Source organism: Nansenia antarctica, assembly GCF_963989245.1.
Source record: "Nansenia antarctica genome assembly, chromosome: 8".
Taxonomy (NCBI): domain Eukaryota; kingdom Metazoa; phylum Chordata; class Actinopteri; order Argentiniformes; family Microstomatidae; genus Nansenia; species Nansenia antarctica.
Genome location: NC_137678.1, coordinates 57790584 through 57810583, shown reverse-complemented (window position 1 = coordinate 57810583; position 20000 = coordinate 57790584). Strand labels below are relative to the sequence as shown.

The following is a 20000-nucleotide window of genomic DNA, read 5'->3' as shown; positions in this document are numbered from 1 at the left end:
CTATGTTTTGTCACAGAATTAATAAAAATATTAATTTTGCATAATCTCAGAAAATGTGTCATATTTCAATTGCTAATTGATGGTCAAGTGTTTTGCATACATTGGCAAAAACAGCTTTTCATTCCTAAGTTCCAACTTATAGTGTATACATGAGTCAATGTATTCAAGCCAACATAAAAACAGTACAGTACATGCAAATGTAGCATAAATGACTAAAACATATATTAGCAATGTTAATGAGAATAATTATGGCAGTGATTATGACGATCAACAATACTAACGATTGAATTACAACCACTAATGATTGAATTAAGGCAATTTTCAATGTCAAACTGACATAATAATAATAATAATAATAATAATAATAATAATAATAATAATAATAATAATAATAATAATAATAATAATAGCTTAGATTTGTATAGCGCCTTTCTCAAACCCAAGGACGCTTACATACTCAAGTGGAGGAAAGTATTGATAAAAACCTAAATGTCTGGAGCCTGAATAAAGTCTTGAAATAACGATGGAACACCGATTATTACACTACTTCTACTGTAATACTCTAACATGTCCACCGGGGCTAGTAGCATACTCTAATCAGATGACATACATTATTTAACTCAGCAGTAGTCATTTTAGGACCAGCCTTTAGTGTAAAATAAACAAACACTAAACCAGCCAGATATACAACAGACATTGCCAATCAGCTGGCACAAACACAGAGGCAGGAGAGAGAGAGAGAGAGAGAGGGCTAATGGAAACGTAGCGTCATTAGCACACCGGATACATCTCCATTTGTTTTTACTGAAGAGGGGAGCGCAGATGAGGCCGGTGCCGCTTCAGAACCAGCCGAGCAGGTGGAACAAAGGGCAGCCTTGGCCAGAGTGGGCAGGTAGGGGGGAGTAGAAAGGCCCCCATGGTTTATGCATGAGACGCCGCACGACCCCCAATGCTGACTGAGACAACAGAGACGGAGGCACAGCTGGACGCTGCCTCCCCGCAGTACCCTGACCACCAGGGGGCCCCGGAGGGTGTGGGTCATGTCTCTGTGGAGGGTGTGGGTCTGTGGAGGGTATGGGTCATGGGGAGGGTATGGGTCATGTCTCTGTGGAGGGTATGGGTCACAGGGCTCGACATTAACGCCGTTTTACTTGTCCAAGTAAAACTTTCGCAGGGTTTGTTTGCGCGAGCACGACCACGCTGCTAGATCCTGGATATGTTTACCTGTGTGCAGGAAGAACAACAGACGGTGCAGGCGTGAGACCAGACTAGATGATCGTGAGTGAAGATATTATCAAAGCGTACTCGCCTGTCGATCACCACCCGTACGCTTTTTGATAATAATCTTCACTCACGATCATCTAGTCTGGTCTGGCGCCTGCGCCGTCTGTTGTTCTTCCTGCACACAGGTAAACATGTCCAGGATCCAGCAGCGTCAACGTGCTCGCGCAAACAAATCTGGCGAAAGTTTTACTTGCTCCGGACAAGTCAAACGGCGTTAATGTCGAGCCCTGGGTCATGACTCTGTGGAGGGCATGGGTCTAGCCGGCCCTAGGGATGACTTGTGGACTATCTTTAGGCCCACATGGGGATGGGGGGAGGGCCTGAGGCCTTGGCAGCTAAGAGCATGAATAACCACCCACGAACAATCTACAGAGAGGGTCTGTATGTGCACATGCATAATCAGCTTAAACACACCAACTGAACACTTCAATAATTCATAAACTACTGTAGGTAGTTTTAAATGCCAAGGAAACTATATATACATTCTATAATCAACATTAGCCCTACCACTACAAAACTGCAGTCGTCCCCTTTCCACACACAATCTCCGTTAGAGGAGTGGGTTGACTGCCACACCTTTTAGGAGAGGAAACCCATGAAAAACACGAGATTTAGATTGCCTTCTAAAGAGGCATTTAACTAACTGATAGGAGGCAATTAGCCAAGGCTTAACGAGTTTGGTATTACAGGGTAAATTAACAAAACGTTACCGCCTCAAGATGGCAGAGATAAAGCTGAGGAAGTAAGACGTTAGAGATGCTCTCGGCCTACGCGTTCATTAGGCCTAAAAGTGTATTTATTTTTCCCAACATCGACGCGTCAATTTTCATTTCACAGGGGAAACGGTTGAGACACGCCAGCATGTAGAGTAACATCTCCTAACGTAACACGAGCATCTAAAACCAACAACAACACATGTCCTCTGATATGCTCTGATATGACCGTGATCCTGTTGCTTTAGTTTACAATTCAGTAAGGGTTCGTTAACTTTAGTGTATATTGGGGTGTTTAGTCGACATTTCAGTTTGTAGAATTCGGCATTTAGCATTCCTTTCAGGGTGTGGAAGACCGCAAGGAGGCTAACCACACAACCACACACTGTCTGCTGTCTGCCTGGCGTGGCAGACGCTAACGTTAGGATGGACTTTAGCAGAGGTCACAGTGGGCAGCCTGAGTCGCCTCTCAGTCTAACCTTTCCTCCTAGCCTGACCCTAGTCTAACCTTTCCTCCTAGTCTAACCTTTCCTCCTAGTCTAACCTTTCCTCCTAGTCTAACCTTTCCTCCCAGTCTAACCTTTCCTCCTAGTCTGACCTTTCCTCCTAGTCTAACCTTTCCTCCTAGTCTGACCTTTCCTCCTAGTCTGACCTTTCCTCCTAGTCTGACCTTTCCTCCTAGTCTAACCTTTCCTCCTAGTCTGACCTTTCCTCCTAGTCTGACCTTTCCTCCTAGTCTGACCTTTCCTCCTAGTCTAACCTTTCCTCCTAGTCTAACCTTTCCTCCTAGTCTGACCTTTCCTCCTAGTCTGACCTTTCCTTCTAGTCTGACCTTTCCTCCTAGTCTGACCTTTCCTCCTAGTGTAACCTTTCCTCCTAGTCTAACCTTTCCTCCTAGTCTAACCTTTCCTCCTAGTCTGACCTTTCCTCCTAGTCTAACCTTTCCTCCTAGTCTAACCTTTCCTCCTAGTCTGACCTTTCCTCCTAGTCTAACCTTTGACCTTTCCTCCTAGCCTAACCTTTCCTCCTAGTCTAACCTTTCCTCCTAGTCTGACCTTTCCTCCTAGTCTGACCTTTCCTCCTAGTCTAACCTTTCCTCCTAGTCTAACCTTTCCTCCTAGTCTAACCTTTCCTCCTAGTCTAACCTTTCCTCCTAGTCTGACCTTTCCTCCTAGTCTGACCTTTCCTCCTAGTCTAACCTTTCCTCCTAGTCTAACCTTTCCTCCTAGTCTGACCTTTCCTCCTAGTCTAACCTTTCCTCCTAGTCTAACCTTTCCTCCTAGCCTAACCTTTCCTCCTAGTCTAACCTTTCCTCCTAGCCTAACCTTTCCTCCTAGTCTAACCTTTCCTCCTAGTCTAACCTTTCCTCCTAGTCTGACCTTTCCTCCTAGTCTAACCTTTCCTCCTAGTCTAACCTTTCCTCATAGTCTGACCTTTCCTCCTAGTCTAACCTTTCCTCCTAGTCTAACCTTTCCTCCTAGTCTAACCTTTCCTCCTAGTCTAACCTTTGACCTTTCCTCCTAGTCTAACCTTTCCTCCTAGTCTGACCTTTCCTCCTAGTCTAACCTTTCCTCCTAGTCTAACCTTTGACCTTTCCTCCTAGTCTAACCTTTCCTCCTAGTCTAACCTTTCCTCCTAGCCTAACCTTTGACCTTTCCTCCTAGTCTAACCTTTCCTCCTAGCCTAACCTTTGACCTTTCCTCCTAGTCTAACCTTTCCTCCTAGTCTGACCTTTCCTCCTAGTCTAACCTTTCCTCCTAGCCTGACCTTTCCTCCTAGTCTAACCTTTCCTCCTAACCTTTCCTCCTAGTCTGACCTTTCCTCCTAACCTTTCCTCCTAGCCTGACCTTTCCTCCTAGTCTAACCTTTCCTCCTAACCTTTCCTCCTAGCCTGACCTTTCCTCCTAGTCTAACCTTTCCTCCTAACCTTTCCTCCTAGCCTGACCTTTCCTCCTAGTCTAACCTTTCCTCCTAACCTTTCCTCCTAGTCTAACCTTTCCTCCTAGTCTGACCTTTCCTCCTAGTCTAACCTTTCCTCCTAGTCTGACCTTTCCTCCTAGTCTGACCTTTCCTCCTAGTCTAACCTTTCCTCCTAGTCTGACCTTTCCTCCTAGTCTAACCTTTGACCTTTCCTCCTAGTCTGACCTTTCCTCCTAGTCTAACCTTTCCTACTAGTCTAACCTTTCCTCCTAGTCTAACCTTTCCTCCTAGTCTGACCTTTCCTCCTAGTCTAACCTTTCCTCCTAGTCTGACCTTTCCTCCTAGTCTAACCTTTGACCTTTCCTCCTAGTCTGACCTTTCCTCCTAGTCTAACCTTTCCTACTAGTCTAACCTTTCCTCCTAGTCTGACCTTTCCTCCTAGTCTAACCTTTCCTCCTAGTCTAACCTTTCCTCCTAGTCTGACCTTTCCTCCTAGTCTAACCTTTCCTCCTAGTCTAACCTTTCCTCCTAGTCTAACCTTTCCTCCTAGTCTGACCTTTCCTCCTAGTCTGACCTTTCCTCCTAGTCTGACCTTTCCTCCTAGTCTAACCTTTCCTCCTAGTCTGACCTTTCCTCCTAGTCTGACCTTTCCTCCTAGTCTGACCTTTCCTCCTAGTCTGACCTTTCCTCCTAGTCTGACCTTTCCTCCTAGTCTGACCTTTCCTCCTAGTCTGACCTTTCCTTCTAGTCTAACCTTTCCTCCTAGTCTGACCTTTCCTCCTAGTCTAACCTTTCCTCCTAGTCTGACCTTTCCTCCTAGTCTAACCTTTCCTCCTAGTCTATCCTTTCCTCCTAGTCTGACCTTTCCTCCTAGTCTAACCTTTCCTCCTAGTCTAACCTTTCCTCCTAGTCTGACCTTTCCTCCTAGTCTGACCTTTCCTCCTAGTCTAACCTTTCCTCCTAGTCTAACCTTTCCTCCTAGTCTAACCTTTGACCTTTCCTCTTAGCCTAACCTTTCCTCCTAGTCTGACCTTTCCTCCTAGTCTAACCTTTCCTCCTAGTCTAACCTTTCCTCCTAGTCTAACCTTTGACCTTTCCTCCTAGCCTAACCTTTCCTCCTAGTCTGACCTTTCCTTCTAGCCTGACCTTTCCTCCTAGTCTAACCTTTCCTCCTAGTCTGACCTTTCCTCCTAGTCTAACCTTTCCTCCTAGTCTGACCTTTCCTCCTAGTCTGACCTTTCCTCCTAGTCTGACCTTTCCTCCTAGTCTGACCTTTCCTCCTAGTCTGACCTTTCCTCCTAGTCTGACCTTTCCTCCTAGTCTAACCTTTCCTCCTAGTCTAACCTTTGACCTTTCCTCCTAGTCTAACCTTTCCTCCTAGTCTGACCTTTCCTCCTAGTCTAACCTTTCCTCCTAGTCTAACCTTTCCTCCTAGTCTAACCTTTGACCTTTCCTCCTAGTCTGACCTTTCCTCCTAGTCTAACCTTTCCTCCTAGTCTGACCTTTCCTCCTAGTCTAACCTTTCCTCCTAGTCTAACCTTTCCTCCTAGTCTGACCTTTCCTCCTAGTCTAACCTTTCCTCCTAGTCTAACCTTTCCTCCTAGTCTGACCTTTCCTCCTAGTCTAACCTTTCCTCCTAGTCTAACCTTTCCTCCTAGTCTAACCTTTCCTCCTAGTCTGACCTTTCCTCCTAGTCTGACCTTTCCTCCTAGTCTAACCTTTCCTCCTAGTCTAACCTTTCCTCCTAGTCTAACCTTTCCTCCTAGTCTGACCTTTCCTCCTAGTCTGACCTTTCCTCCTAGTCTGACCTTTCCTCCTAGTCTAACCTTTCCTCCTAGTCTAACCTTTCCTCCTAGTCTAACCTTTCCTCCTAGTCTGACCTTTCCTCCTAGTCTGACCTTTCCTCCTAGTCTAACCTTTCCTCCTAGTCTAACCTTTGACCTTTCCTCCTAGTCTAACCTTTCCTCCTAGTCTAACCTTTCCTCCTTGTCTAACCTTTCCTCCTAGTCTGACCTTTCCTCCTAGTCTAACCTTTCCTCCTAGTCTAACCTTTGACCTTTCCTCCTAGTCTAACCTTTCCTCCTAGTCTAACCTTTCCTCCTTGTCTAACCTTTCCTCCTAGTCTGACCTTTCCTCCTAGTCTAACCTTTCCTCCTAGTCTAACCTTTCCTCCTAGTCTGACCTTTCCTCCTAGTCTGACCTTTCCTCCTAGTCTAACCTTTCCTCCTAGTCTAACCTTTCCTCCTAGTCTGACCTTTCCTCCTAGTCTGACCTTTCCTCCTAGTCTGACCTTTCCTCCTAGTCTGACCTTTCCTCCTAGTCTAACCTTTCCTCCTAGTCTAACCTTTCCTCCTAGTCTGACCTTTCCTCCTAGTCTAACCTTTCCTCCTAGTCAAACCTTTGACCTTTCCTCCTAGTCTAACCTTTCCTCCTAGTCTAACCTTTCCTCCTAGTTTGACCTTTCCTCCTAGTCTGACCTTTCCTCCTAGTCTGACCTTTCCTCCTAGTCTAACCTTTCCTCCTAGTCTGACCTTTCCTCCTAGTCTAACCTTTGACCTTTCCTCCTAGTCTAACCTTTCCTCCTAGTTTGACCTTTCCTCCTAGTCTGACCTTTCCTCCTAGTTTGACCTTTCCTCCTAGTCTGACCTTTCCTCCTAGTCTAACCTTTCCTCCTAGTCTAACCTTTCCTCCTAGTTTGACCTTTCCTCCTAGTCTGACCTTTCCTCCTAGTCTAACCTTTCCTCCTAGTCTAACCTTTCCTCCTAGTCTGACCTTTCCTCCTAGTCTAACCTTTCCTCCTAGTCTGACCTTTCCTCCTAGTCTGACCTTTCCTCCTAGTCTGACCTTTCCTCCTAGTCTGACCTTTCCTCCTAGTCTGACCTTTCCTCCTAGTCTAACCTTTCCTCCTAGTCTGACCTTTCCTCCTAGTCTAACCTTTCCTCCTAGTCTAACCTTTCCTCCTAGTCTAACCTTTCCTCCTAGTCTGACCTTTCCTCCTAGTCTAACCTTTCCTCCTAGTCTGACCTTTCCTCCTAGTCTGACCTTTCCTAGTCTGACCTTTCCTCCTAGTCTGACCTTTCCTCCTAGTCTGACCTTTCCTAGTCTAACCTTTCCTCCTAGTCTGACCTTTCCTCCTAGTCTAACCTTTCCTCCTAGTCTGACCTTTCCTCCTAGTCTAACCTTTCCTCCTAGTCTGACCTTTCCTCCTAGTCTGACCTTTCCTAGTCTAACCTTTCCTCCTAGTCTGACCTTTCCTCCTAGCCTGACCTTTCCTCCTAGTCTGACCTTTCCTCCTAGTCTGACCTTTCCTCCTAGTCTGACCTTTCCTCCTAGTCTAACCTTTCCTCCTAGTCTAACCTTTCCTCCTAGCCTAACCTTTCCTCCTAGTCTGACCTTTCCTCCTAGCCTAACCTTTCCTCCTAGTCTGACCTTTCCTCCTAGTCTGACCTTTCCTACTAGTCTAACCTTTCCTCCTAGCCTAACCTTTCCTCCTAGCCTAACCTTTCCTCCTAGTCTAACCTTTCCTCCTAGTCTGACCTTTCCTCCTAGTCTAACCTTTCCTCCTAGTCTAACCTTTCCTCCTAGTCTAACCTTTCCTCCTAGTCTGACCTTTCCTCCTAGTCTAACCTTTCCTAGTCTAACCTTTCCTCCTAGTCTAACCTTTCCTAGTCTGACCTTTCCTCCTAGTCTGACCTTTCCTCCTAGTCTGACCTTTCCTAGTCTAACCTTTCCTCCTAGTCTAACCTTTCCTCCTAGTCTGACCTTTCCTCCTAGTCTGACCTTTCCTCCTAGTCTGACCTTTCCTCCTAGTCTAACCTTTCCTCCTAGTCTATCCTTTCCTCCTAGCCTAACCTTTGACCTTTCCTCCTAGTCTAACCTTTCCTCCTAGTCTAACCTTTCCTCCTAGTCTAACCTTTCCTCCTAGTCTAACCTTTCCTCCTAGTCTGACCTTTCCTCCTAGTCTAACCTTTCCTCCTAGTCTGACCTTTCCTCCTAGTCTAACCTTTCCTCCTAGTCTATCCTTTCCTCCTAGTCTAACCTTTCCTCCTAGTCTATCCTTTCCTCCTAGTCTGACCTTTCCTCCTAGTCTAACCTTTCCTCCTAGTCTGACCTTTCCTCCTAGTCTAACCTTTCCTCCTAGTCTATCCTTTCCTCCTAGTCTGACCTTTCCTCCTAGTCTAACCTTTCCTCCTAGTCTAACCTTTCCTCCTAGTCTGACCTTTCCTCCTAGTCTAACCTTTCCTCCTAGTCTATCCTTTCCTCCTAGTCTGACCTTTCCTCCTAGTCTATCCTTTCCTCCTAGTCTAACCTTTCCTCCTAGTCTATCCTTTCCTCCTAGTCTGACCTTTCCTCCTAGTCTAACCTTTCCTCCTAGTCTGACCTTTCCTCCTAGTCTGACCTTTCCTCCTAGTCTAACCTTTCCTCCTAGCCTGACCTTTCCTCCTAGTCTGACCTTTCCTCCTAGTCTGACCTTTCCTCCTAGTCTAACCTTTCCTCCTAGCCTGACCCTAGCCTGACCTTTCCTCCTAGCCTGACCCTAGCCTAACCTTTCCTCCTAGCCTGACCCTAGCCTAACCTTTCCTCCTAGCCTAACCTTTGACCTTTCCTCCTAGTCTAACCTTTCCTCCTAGTCTAACCTTTCCTCCTAGTCTGACCTTTCCTCCTAGCCTAACCTTTGACCTTTCCTCCTAGTCTAACCTTTCCTCCTAGTCTAACCTTTCCTCCTAGTCTAACCTTTCCTCCTAGTCTAACCTTTCCTCCTAGTCTAACCTTTCCTCCTAGTCTAACCTTTCCTCCTAGTCTGACCTTTCCTCCTAGTCTGACCTTTCCTCCTAGTCTAACCTTTCCTCCTAGTCTAACCTTTCCTCCTAGTCTGACCTTTCCTCCTAGTCTGACCTTTCCTCTTAGTCTAACCTTTCCTCTTAGTCTAACCTTTCCTCCTAGTCTAACCTTTCCTCCTAGTCTAACCTTTCCTCTTAGTCTGACCTTTCCTCCTAGTCTGACCTTTCCTCCTAGTCTAACCTTTCCTCCTAGTCTGACCTTTCCTCCTAGTCTGACCTTTCCTCCTAGTCTAACCTTTCCTCCTAGTCTAACCTTTCCTCCTAGTCTGACCTTTCCTGCTAGTCTGACCTTTCCTCCTAGTCTGACCTTTCCTCTTAGTCTAACCTTTCCTCCTAGTCTAACCTTTCCTCCTAGCCTGACCTTTCCTCCTAGTCTAACCTTTCCTCCTAGTCTGACCTTTCCTCCTAGTCTAACCTTTCCTCCTAGTCTAACCTTTCCTCTTAGTCTGACCTTTCCTCCTAGTCTGACCTTTCCTCCTAGTCTAACCTTTCCTCCTAGTCTAACCTTTCCTCCTAGTCTAACCTTTCCTCCTAGTCTGACCTTTCCTCCTAGTCTGACCTTTCCTCCTAGTCTGACCTTTCCTCCTAGTCTGACCTTTCCTCCTAGTCTAACCTTTCCTCCTAGTCTAACCTTTCCTCCTAGTCTGACCTTTCCTCCTAGTCTGACCTTTCCTCCTAGTCTGACCTTTCCTCCTAGTCTAACCTTTCCTCCTAGTCTGACCTTTCCTCCTAGTCTGACCTTTCCTCCTAGTCTGACCTTTCCTCCTAGTCTGACCTTTCCTCCTAGTCTGACCTTTCCTCCTAGTCTAACCTTTCCTCCTAGTCTGACCTTTCCTCCTAGTCTAACCTTTCCTCCTAGTCTAACCTTTCCTCCTAGTCTAACCTTTCCTCCTAGTCTGACCTTTCCTCCTAGTCTGACCTTTCCTCCTAGTCTGACCTTTCCTCCTAGTCTAACCTTTCCTCCTAGTCTGACCTTTCCTCCTAGTCTGACCTTTCCTCCTAGTCTGACCTTTCCTCCTAGTCTGACCTTTCCTCCTAGTCTGACCTTTCCTCCTAGTCTGACCTTTCCTCCTAGTCTGACCTTTCCTCCTAGTCTAACCTTTCCTCCTAGTCTAACCTTTCCTCCTAGTCTGACCTTTCCTCCTAGTCTAACCTTTCCTCCTAGTCTAACCTTTCCTCCTAGTCTGACCTTTCCTCCTAGTCTGACCTTTCCTCCTAGTCTAACCTTTCCTCCTAGTCTGACCTTTCCTCCTAGTCTGACCTTTCCTCCTAGTCTAACCTTTCCTCCTAGTCTGACCTTTCCTCCTAGTCTAACCTTTCCTCCTAGTCTGACCTTTCCTCCTAGTCTAACCTTTCCTCCTAGTCTGACCTTTCCTCCTAGTCTGACCTTTCCTCCTAGTCTAACCTTTCCTCCTAGCCTGACCTTTCCTCCTAGTCTGACCTTTCCTCCTAGTCTGACCTTTCCTCCTAGTCTAACCTTTCCTCCTAGCCTGACCCTAGCCTGACCTTTCCTCCTAGCCTGACCCTAGCCTAACCTTTCCTCCTAGCCTGACCCTAGCCTAACCTTTCCTCCTAGCCTAACCTTTGACCTTTCCTCCTAGTCTAACCTTTCCTCCTAGTCTAACCTTTCCTCCTAGTCTGACCTTTCCTCCTAGCCTAACCTTTGACCTTTCCTCCTAGTCTAACCTTTCCTCCTAGTCTAACCTTTCCTCCTAGTCTAACCTTTCCTCCTAGTCTAACCTTTCCTCCTAGTCTAACCTTTCCTCCTAGTCTAACCTTTCCTCCTAGTCTGACCTTTCCTCCTAGTCTGACCTTTCCTCCTAGTCTAACCTTTCCTCCTAGTCTAACCTTTCCTCCTAGTCTGACCTTTCCTCCTAGTCTGACCTTTCCTCTTAGTCTAACCTTTCCTCTTAGTCTAACCTTTCCTCCTAGTCTAACCTTTCCTCCTAGTCTAACCTTTCCTCTTAGTCTGACCTTTCCTCCTAGTCTGACCTTTCCTCCTAGTCTAACCTTTCCTCCTAGTCTGACCTTTCCTCCTAGTCTGACCTTTCCTCCTAGTCTAACCTTTCCTCCTAGTCTAACCTTTCCTCCTAGTCTGACCTTTCCTGCTAGTCTGACCTTTCCTCCTAGTCTGACCTTTCCTCTTAGTCTAACCTTTCCTCCTAGTCTAACCTTTCCTCCTAGCCTGACCTTTCCTCCTAGTCTAACCTTTCCTCCTAGTCTGACCTTTCCTCCTAGTCTAACCTTTCCTCCTAGTCTAACCTTTCCTCTTAGTCTGACCTTTCCTCCTAGTCTGACCTTTCCTCCTAGTCTAACCTTTCCTCCTAGTCTAACCTTTCCTCCTAGTCTAACCTTTCCTCCTAGTCTGACCTTTCCTCCTAGTCTGACCTTTCCTCCTAGTCTGACCTTTCCTCCTAGTCTGACCTTTCCTCCTAGTCTAACCTTTCCTCCTAGTCTAACCTTTCCTCCTAGTCTGACCTTTCCTCCTAGTCTGACCTTTCCTCCTAGTCTGACCTTTCCTCCTAGTCTAACCTTTCCTCCTAGTCTGACCTTTCCTCCTAGTCTGACCTTTCCTCCTAGTCTGACCTTTCCTCCTAGTCTGACCTTTCCTCCTAGTCTGACCTTTCCTCCTAGTCTAACCTTTCCTCCTAGTCTGACCTTTCCTCCTAGTCTAACCTTTCCTCCTAGTCTAACCTTTCCTCCTAGTCTAACCTTTCCTCCTAGTCTGACCTTTCCTCCTAGTCTGACCTTTCCTCCTAGTCTGACCTTTCCTCCTAGTCTAACCTTTCCTCCTAGTCTGACCTTTCCTCCTAGTCTGACCTTTCCTCCTAGTCTGACCTTTCCTCCTAGTCTGACCTTTCCTCCTAGTCTGACCTTTCCTCCTAGTCTGACCTTTCCTCCTAGTCTGACCTTTCCTCCTAGTCTAACCTTTCCTCCTAGTCTAACCTTTCCTCCTAGTCTGACCTTTCCTCCTAGTCTAACCTTTCCTCCTAGTCTAACCTTTCCTCCTAGTCTGACCTTTCCTCCTAGTCTGACCTTTCCTCCTAGTCTAACCTTTCCTCCTAGTCTGACCTTTCCTCCTAGTCTGACCTTTCCTCCTAGTCTAACCTTTCCTCCTAGTCTGACCTTTCCTCCTAGTCTAACCTTTCCTCCTAGTCTGACCTTTCCTCCTAGTCTGACCTTTCCTGCTAGTCTGACCTTTCCTCCTAGTCTAACCTTTCCTCCTAGTCTAACCTTTCCTCCTAGTCTGACCTTTCCTCCTAGTCTGACCTTTCCTCCTAGTCTGACCTTTCCTCCTAGTCTGACCTTTCCTCCTAGTCTAACCTTTCCTCCTAGTCTAACCTTTCCTCCTAGTCTAACCTTTCCTCCTAGTCTAACCTTTCCTCCTAGTCTAACCTTTCCTCCTAGTCTAACCTTTCCTCCTAGTCTGACCTTTCCTCCTAGTCTAACCTTTCCTCCTAGTCTAACCTTTCCTCCTAGTCTGACCTTTCCTCCTAGTCTGACCTTTCCTCCTAGTCTGACCTTTCCTCCTAGTCTAACCTTTCCTCCTAGTCTAACCTTTCCTCCTAGTCTGACCTTTCCTCCTAGCCTGACCTTTGACCTTTCCTCCTAGTCTAACCTTTCCTCCTAGTCTAACCTTTCCTCCTAGTCTGACCTTTCCTCCTAGTCTGACCTTTCCTCCTAGTCTAACCTTTCCTCCTAGTCTAACCTTTCCTCCTAGCCTGACCTTTGACCTTTCCTCCTAGTCTAACCTTTCCTCCTAGCCTGACCTTTGACCTTTCCTCCTAGCCTAACCTTTCCTCCTAGTCTGACCTTTCCTCCTAGTCTAACCTTTCCTCCTAGTCTAACCTTTCCTCCTAGCCTGACCTTTGACCTTTCCTCCTAGTCTAACCGTTCCTCCTAGTCTAACCTTTCCTCCTAGTCTAACCTTTCCTCCTAGTCTGACCTTTCCTCCTAGTCTAACCTTTCCTCCTAGTCTGACCTTTCCTCCTAGTCTAACCTTTCCTCCTAGTCTAACCTTTCCTCCTAGTCTGACCTTTCCTCCTAGTCTAACCTTTCCTCCTAGTCTAACCTTTCCTCCTAGTCTAACCTTTCCTCCTAGTCTAACCTTTCCTCCTAGTCTAACCTTTCCTCCTAGTCTGACCTTTCCTCCTAGTCTAACCTTTCCTCCTAGTCTAACCTTTCCTCCTAGTCTGACCTTTCCTCCTAGTCTGACCTTTCCTCCTAGTCTGACCTTTCCTCCTAGTCTAACCTTTCCTCCTAGTCTGACCTTTCCTCCTAGTCTAACCTTTCCTCCTAGTCTAACCTTTCCTCCTAGTCTAACCTTTCCTCCTAGTCTAACCTTTCCTCCTAGTCTGACCTTTCCTCCTAGTCTAACCTTTCCTCCTAGTCTAACCTTTCCTCCTAGTCTAACCTTTCCTCCTAGTCTAACCTTTCCTCCTAGTCTAACCTTTGACCTTTCCTCCTAGTCTGACCTTTCCTCCTAGTCTAACCTTTCCTCCTAGTCTGACCTTTCCTCCTAGTCTGACCTTTCCTCCTAGTCTAACCTTTCCTCCTAGTCTAACCTTTCCTCCTAGTCTGACCTTTCCTCCTAGTCTAACCTTTCCTCCTAGTCTAACCTTTCCTCCTAGTCTGACCTTTCCTCCTAGTCTGACCTTTCCTCCTAGTCTGACCTTTCCTCCTAGTCTAACCTTTCCTCCTAGTCTAACCTTTCCTCCTAGTCTGACCTTTCCTCCTAGTCTAACCTTTCCTCCTAGTCTAACCTTTCCTCCTAGTCTGACCTTTCCTCCTAGTCTAACCTTTCCTCCTAGTCTAACCTTTCCTCCTAGTCTGACCTTTCCTCCTAGTCTGACCTTTCCTCCTAGTCTAACCTTTCCTCCTAGTCTGACCTTTCCTCCTAGTCTGACCTTTCCTCCTAGTCTGACCTTTCCTCCTAGTCTAACCTTTCCTCCTAGTCTGACCTTTCCTCCTAGTCTGACCTTTCCTCCTAGTCTAACCTTTCCTCCTAGTCTGACCTTTCCTCCTAGTCTGACCTTTCCTCCTAGTCTGACCTTTCCTCCTAGTCTAACCTTTCCTCCTAGCCTAACCTTTCCTCCTAGTCTGACCTTTCCTCCTAGTCTAACCTTTCCTCCTAGTCTGACCTTTCCTCCTAGTCTGACCTTTCCTCCTAGTCTGACCTTTCCTCCTAGTCTAACCTTTCCTCCTAGCCTGACCTTTCCTCCTAGTCTGACCTTTCCTCCTAGTCTGACCTTTCCTCCTAGTCTAACCTTTCCTCCTAGTCTGACCTTTCCTCCTAGCCTAACCTTTTCTCCTAGCCTGACCTTTCTGTAGACTCGCTACATTACTGTGGCACAGCACCATCCTTCCCTCGCCTCAGGCTGTGTTGCAGGCAACTGGGAGTCTTTGTCCGACAGAACGGGGTAGCACACCTTTCCTGGATGATCCGTTTGTGGTTACGCAACTAGGCTTTAGACGCGAACAAGGACGGTAGGGTCGCTCGTTGTTTGTTATGCATAGTGAATAAAGAGTGCTGAATAATGAAGCAATAATGATTCATGGATTAATGACATGGATGGATCAGACAATGTCGACCGTATTAGCCATTTCATGCCATTCAAAACCAGTCCAAAGTCATGAGAATAGACAGGTATCCCTGATGGTGTTTTGCTGACGCACATGCATGGCTATTCTATGGGTTGCAGAGGTACCTGTTTTACGAATCCCTCCGTCAGCAGGGTGTGTGTAGTCGCTGGCAGCCAATAGGAAGCACGTCCCTCCGGTCCTGCGGTCCTGCTCCTGGGTGCTGGACCTCCGCATAGGGGCCCTCTCATCTGGGGACATAGTGAGGTCACTTCCTCCACTGCAGTCCGCAGAGAGAACTGGAGGTAGTGGGGTAGTGGGGGGTCGGGGGAGTGAGGGAGAGGCGATGGGGGGGGGGGGGGGGGGGGGGGGGGGATGGAGAAAGGAGGGTCAAGGGATCGAGCCATTGCAAACATCAAACAGCCTCCCACATCAAGAGCACGTGCCAAATGCCACAAGAACGCAGTGCGCAGTGAGCGCGGGGGGGCGGTCAAAGGTGAAATCGACATGCCTTGTGTAGACAGAGTGAGTCACACCATGCGTCTGTGTCTGCAGAGGAATAGGATGGCCAGGATTACGTGCATTAAGTAATCCGGTGAGATCTTTGGTATACAATCTTATGTTGAAAAAAAGCTACAGTTTGCCATGCAGTTTATTAACTCTACATAGGGAATACAGGTTAATATGACAGGTTAGATGATCTCAGAATTTAGCGCATCATCTAAATGCACAAAGTATGTGGAGGGGAAATAACCAGTGGTGTAGTGTCATTTTTTCTAGTGGGCATACTTCGATTTTTCCCTCCCAGCCTCATATCGTTCATTTCGCCATAAAAATAAATCTGCGCTGCCTGTCTAACGTTATATACAGTATATGTATAATGACATGTTATAAGGCTGATCTGTGCATGATAGTGCTGCATTTTAACATTTAGATGACCCCCGTTGATGGTATATGACGCTATAGTCAGTCGTAATGGTCTAAAATTCAAGTGCTTCGTAACACAGACGGGGTGAATTTTATGAATGAAAGTGAAAGTTCTGTCACAAAACGCTGTTACGTATCCTCACACATGTTTAAGTGGGTATATGGAAATCCTTGGCCTTTCCTAGTGGGTATACGGCGTAGTCCTGCGTATCACCTAGACTACACCCCTGGAAATAACTACAGTATTGTTCTGGTGTGTGCATTCATTGCAATCATGCAATCCAAATGACCGCAAAATAAACCAGACTGGCTTCTCAACAGATTTAATCGACATGTATATTTGAAAGCACATTTAAAGCGTGGCTCGTTCCGTTCTCATTAAATGTCACTCTTGTTCAAATCTAATAAAGAAATAGATTGCAAAGAACTCAGAGCATGTGCCCATACCCTTAGGGATTCCTGCATTATGATTTAAAGAAAGCGAGAAACCCCAGGGTCGACACTAATTTCCATCAATATCAGATGTGTGTCAGGGTGAATTATGGATGAAACCCTGCAGGCAAAAGAACAGCCACCTACAGTGAAAACACAAATGAACACTAGTCACTACTTTAAAACCTTACCGTTCCCCTTTTTTTGCCACCAAAAATATGATCAAAACATGTATATTTCACAGCAATTCTCATACTCGTCGTCTCCAACTCTTAATTCCTTTTGCATCACTCCCCTTCGTCTCCATGGCAACCAGAGAACAGCTGCGAGGCAAAGGTTCTCAATCTATGGGATGGGGGGGGGGGGGAGCGACAGTTGGTGGCTCTCAGGGGGGGAGGGAGACATTTCTACTCCCCAAGGGGGATCTGTCAAATGCCACGATTGTCCACCTGAAATGAGATCGCCTATAGATCCCCTCGACTCCCTCGATGTCTATACTGTACATGAAGAACTCTTTCCCTGCTGTTTCCCTTTCCCTCCTCCAGGTACAGTGCGAGTCCTCTACCCCTTCACCCCCCCCCCCCACGGCGGTCTCACCTGATCTGTTGCGCTCTAGCACCCTGCTGCCCTTAGCGTGGCACAGGTCCCCCTGGGTGCTGTTGCAGGTAGTGTTCAGGTCGGCCTTGCAGCAGGTGGGGGGGGAGCCCCCCAGCACGGCCTGGGGGATGTGCTTCTTCCTCTTCTTGGGCAGTTTCTGCTTGGCCATGGCCAGCGAGTAATACATCCCAAAGTTGTTGACGATGACGGGCACGGGCATGGCTATCGTCAGCACCCCCGCCAGGGCGCACAGCGCGCCCACCAGCATGCCCGACCACGTCTTGGGGTACATGTCGCCGTAGCCCAGCGTGGTCATGGTGACCACGGCCCACCAGAAGCCGATGGGGATGTTCTTGAACATGGTGTGGTCGCTGGCCGTGGGGTCGTTGGGGTTGGCGCCGATGCGCTCGGCGTAGTAGATCATGGTGGCGAAGATGAGGACTCCCAGGGCGAGGAAGATGATGAGGAGGAAGAACTCGTTGGTGCTGGCGCGGAGCGTGTGACCCAAGACCCTCAGTCCCACGAAGTGGCGCGTCAGCTTGAAGATGCGCAGGATCCGGACGAAACGCACCACCCTGAGGAACCCCAGCACGTCCTTGGCGGCTTTCGACGACAACCCGCTCAGGCCCACCTCCAGGTAGAACGGCAGGATGGCCACGAAGTCGATGATGTTCAAGAGGCTCTTGACGAACTCCTTCTTGTCCGGGCTGAAGATGACGCGCACCAGGAACTCGATGGTGAACCAGAGGACGCAGACGCCCTCCACGTAGGTGAGCGCCGGGTCGGTCTCGATCTCGTACTGCGGGCCCAGGTCCGGGCCCATGCTGTCATTGCGAACCCCCCCGTCGGTCTTGTTGATGATGGTGTTGAACGCCTCGTGGGTCTCGAGGCAGAAGGTGGTGATGGACACCAAGATGAAGAACAAGGAGGCGAAGGCCACGAACTGGACGAGAGGCGAGGAAAGGGGGAGGAGGAGGAGAAAGGGGTGGGAGAGGGAGAGAGAGAGAGAGAGAAAGGGGAAAGAAAGAGACATTTAATGACAGAGCAGACCAGTCTCGTTGCAGTACAAAAAGCACAATAACATAAAACCAGCGTACATCACACTTACATAGTCGTTTTATTCAGTCAACACAGAGAACGACAGAGGGAAAGAGAAAGAGAGAGTGTGTGAGAAAAGAGATAGAGAACCATAGCAGGTTAATTAACATGCCCTTCATTAAATAGAGCGGACTCCAGAGAGAGTGCTAATCTATTAGCAGGAGCAATAAACAATAAACAAACATATTCACCCAGGGCCTCACTGGGAGTGGGAGGTGGTCTGGCAGTGTCAATGCCGTCAGAACCGACTGACTGGCGAACTCATTGACTTAAACAGGCCTTAGAGGACAATGCCTTACCACAAAGCCTCTGTATTATCAATGGAACAGCAGGAGAGTCTGTGTTTGTTTGTGTGATAAGGTTTACCGGTACCAGCGACTGATCCCATTTACTGTAACTCTCCTTGTGTTGTTCTATCCTTGTAGGGATATACACCAACACTTCATGAGCTTAGAATGATATGGTTCTATCTCCGTTTAGGGCAGTTCAGAGATATTGAGCGTGTAAAGTTTTTACATTCCATTATGTTTTGTGAGATGGAACCTTTGTATTTTATGAATTACTAACTCAAAAATGTCAACATTTTAAAAATAACACCACACAGGCATTAATAAACACCTAATGGATCAGATTATGTAAAAAAACTCAATTTTGACAAAAATGGAGATAGAACCTTATAATTATAATGCCACCACTTGTGTGAGAAATCCCTGCACAGTCACAGTCATTCATTGCTTCATCTATGGATTGTTCCAGATGGATTTCTATGGAATCCTCCAGCACAATATTGGGCAACAGATTCTATGGATTCTATTGTCTATTGTTACAATTCTTAATATTGACTGTTATTATTACTGAGTGAGCAGTGACTACCTGTCTGTATCAACATCAGTTCACATATTGACCCTTGATACGGTTGTTGACACATGTCCTCATTAAACTGAGCCTATTGGCATTGTGGAATTGCATCTTTACTTTATTATTAGAATTATTCAGTGAATATATTCCAGTGAAATTGAAGTGAAAGGTAACAACTGTCGGAGCAAACAGCTTGATGTATTCATGACATTACGTTTAGTCAACAAGCACGGCATACAAGTCAACATTGTTTCCATGTTCTTTTATTCCACTTAATCAATGTAATCACGACGCAACGTTGTTTTTTTTTATTGGATTTAGGAAAAAGGTTATTAACATCCGGTGTTCATTTGAACTCCACCCAGTTTCACCCATCCAAAACATCAAAGAAGTTTCAAGGTTTGTTTCGTTTCTATCGAATTAATATTTGATGACAACTCAAAGCCCCCATCAATGACGACTAGGTATTGATTTGACATATTTGCCCTATGGGTAAAGGCATCTGTGGCCAACCGCATATTTCACTACATTTGATCATGAAAAAACACTAAATAATTCAATACACTGTTCTGTTTTTTTTTTTTTTTTACCAAGATGTGGAGGGTGCAACAGAATGTTAAGGAGAGAGACAGGAGTGATTCCTAACGCAGGGGGGGGGGTGATGAGTCACCCCTTACTCACTGGCGGTGGGCTACCGTGATCCTCCTGTAATTAGCATCCCTACCTATCTCTGCGCCAGTCTTAACTAGCTGACTTCCAATAGACTCTCCTCCTTCACATGACTCAAATCTACTGCAGAGCTCGTGTCAGTCTTTGGAGAAAGAGAGAGCATTTGATCAGATATGGATGATGTATCTGTGTGTGTTATGGTGAAAGACCCCCTTGGATATGTTTGTTTTCTCGTTGGCTTATGAATTGACTTATCACACTCCTAAATCGGAGTAAGAATGTAAGAGTGAGATGGTTGTATGTGTTCTCACATGTCAAAGAACATGAGAAAGGCAGGCAGGCAGGGAAAGGCTGTATAGCTCCTGTGGGTCCTATTTATTAACCCATGGGTCTCATTTACCAGCCACACCCCTTTGTTAACGGCTACCCCAGAGGATGGGGATGTAGCATGGTGTGATTGATCTAGATCTGATCGTGACGGCGTCTATTGGACAGCCTGGTATGCCCCGAGACAGAGGGACGCGTGGACCCCATCTAACTGGCCCTCGGGGAATATACAGTAACTGCAACATGAGGTGAGAGGCTGTGAGACTGTGATGGTTTGTTTAGCATTTCTCCAAATAAAGATGTTTATTACTAACATGAAACATGGAATTGGTGAGGAGCTTCACATCTTACAGTGTTCCAGAATGTAAAGCATATCATTATCATATACATGTAAACTTTGACTTGTGGCTTACAGTATAACATATATATATATATATATATATTATATATATTTCAATGGAGTTCTTTGTTATCAACAGTTCAAAACAGTCTGTCTATCTCCACAGCAGTGTGTGTGTGTGTGTGTGTGTGTGTGTGTGTGTGTGTGTGTGTGCGCACACGCGTACATGTGTTGACAGAGCTGGCTCCACAGGTGTACAGTTTACTCTTTGCCTACCTCTATCTGTTCACCACCCAGAACTGCAGGGAACACATTTCACACTCTCACTTGTTTCGGATTGGATGACTCATTCAGTCTCAAAATATAATTGTACTGTGGGTCACCCTGCTCTAGTGTGTCACCACAGCACCGGGG

General features: G+C 46.7%; 1 protein-coding gene across 4 annotated transcripts in view; it reads right to left on the bottom strand.

The window, feature by feature from the left end:
* kcnc2 (potassium voltage-gated channel, Shaw-related subfamily, member 2) overlaps positions 1 to 20000 on the bottom strand; it is a gene marked incomplete at both ends in the record, with an annotated part of 55966 nt that overhangs the window by 1472 nt on the left and 34494 nt on the right. For 2 of the 4 annotated variants that reach the window (XM_080537439.1, XM_080537437.1), the window contains 2 exons: positions 14467 to 14637; positions 16295 to 17237. In XM_080537439.1, coding sequence (XP_080393565.1) covers positions 14467 to 14637; positions 16295 to 17237 — 1114 coding nt within the window. The remainder of the gene's footprint in view (positions 1 to 14466; positions 14638 to 16294; positions 17238 to 20000) is intronic. The other 2 variants (XM_080537438.1, XM_080537440.1) reach the window with 2 other exon arrangements.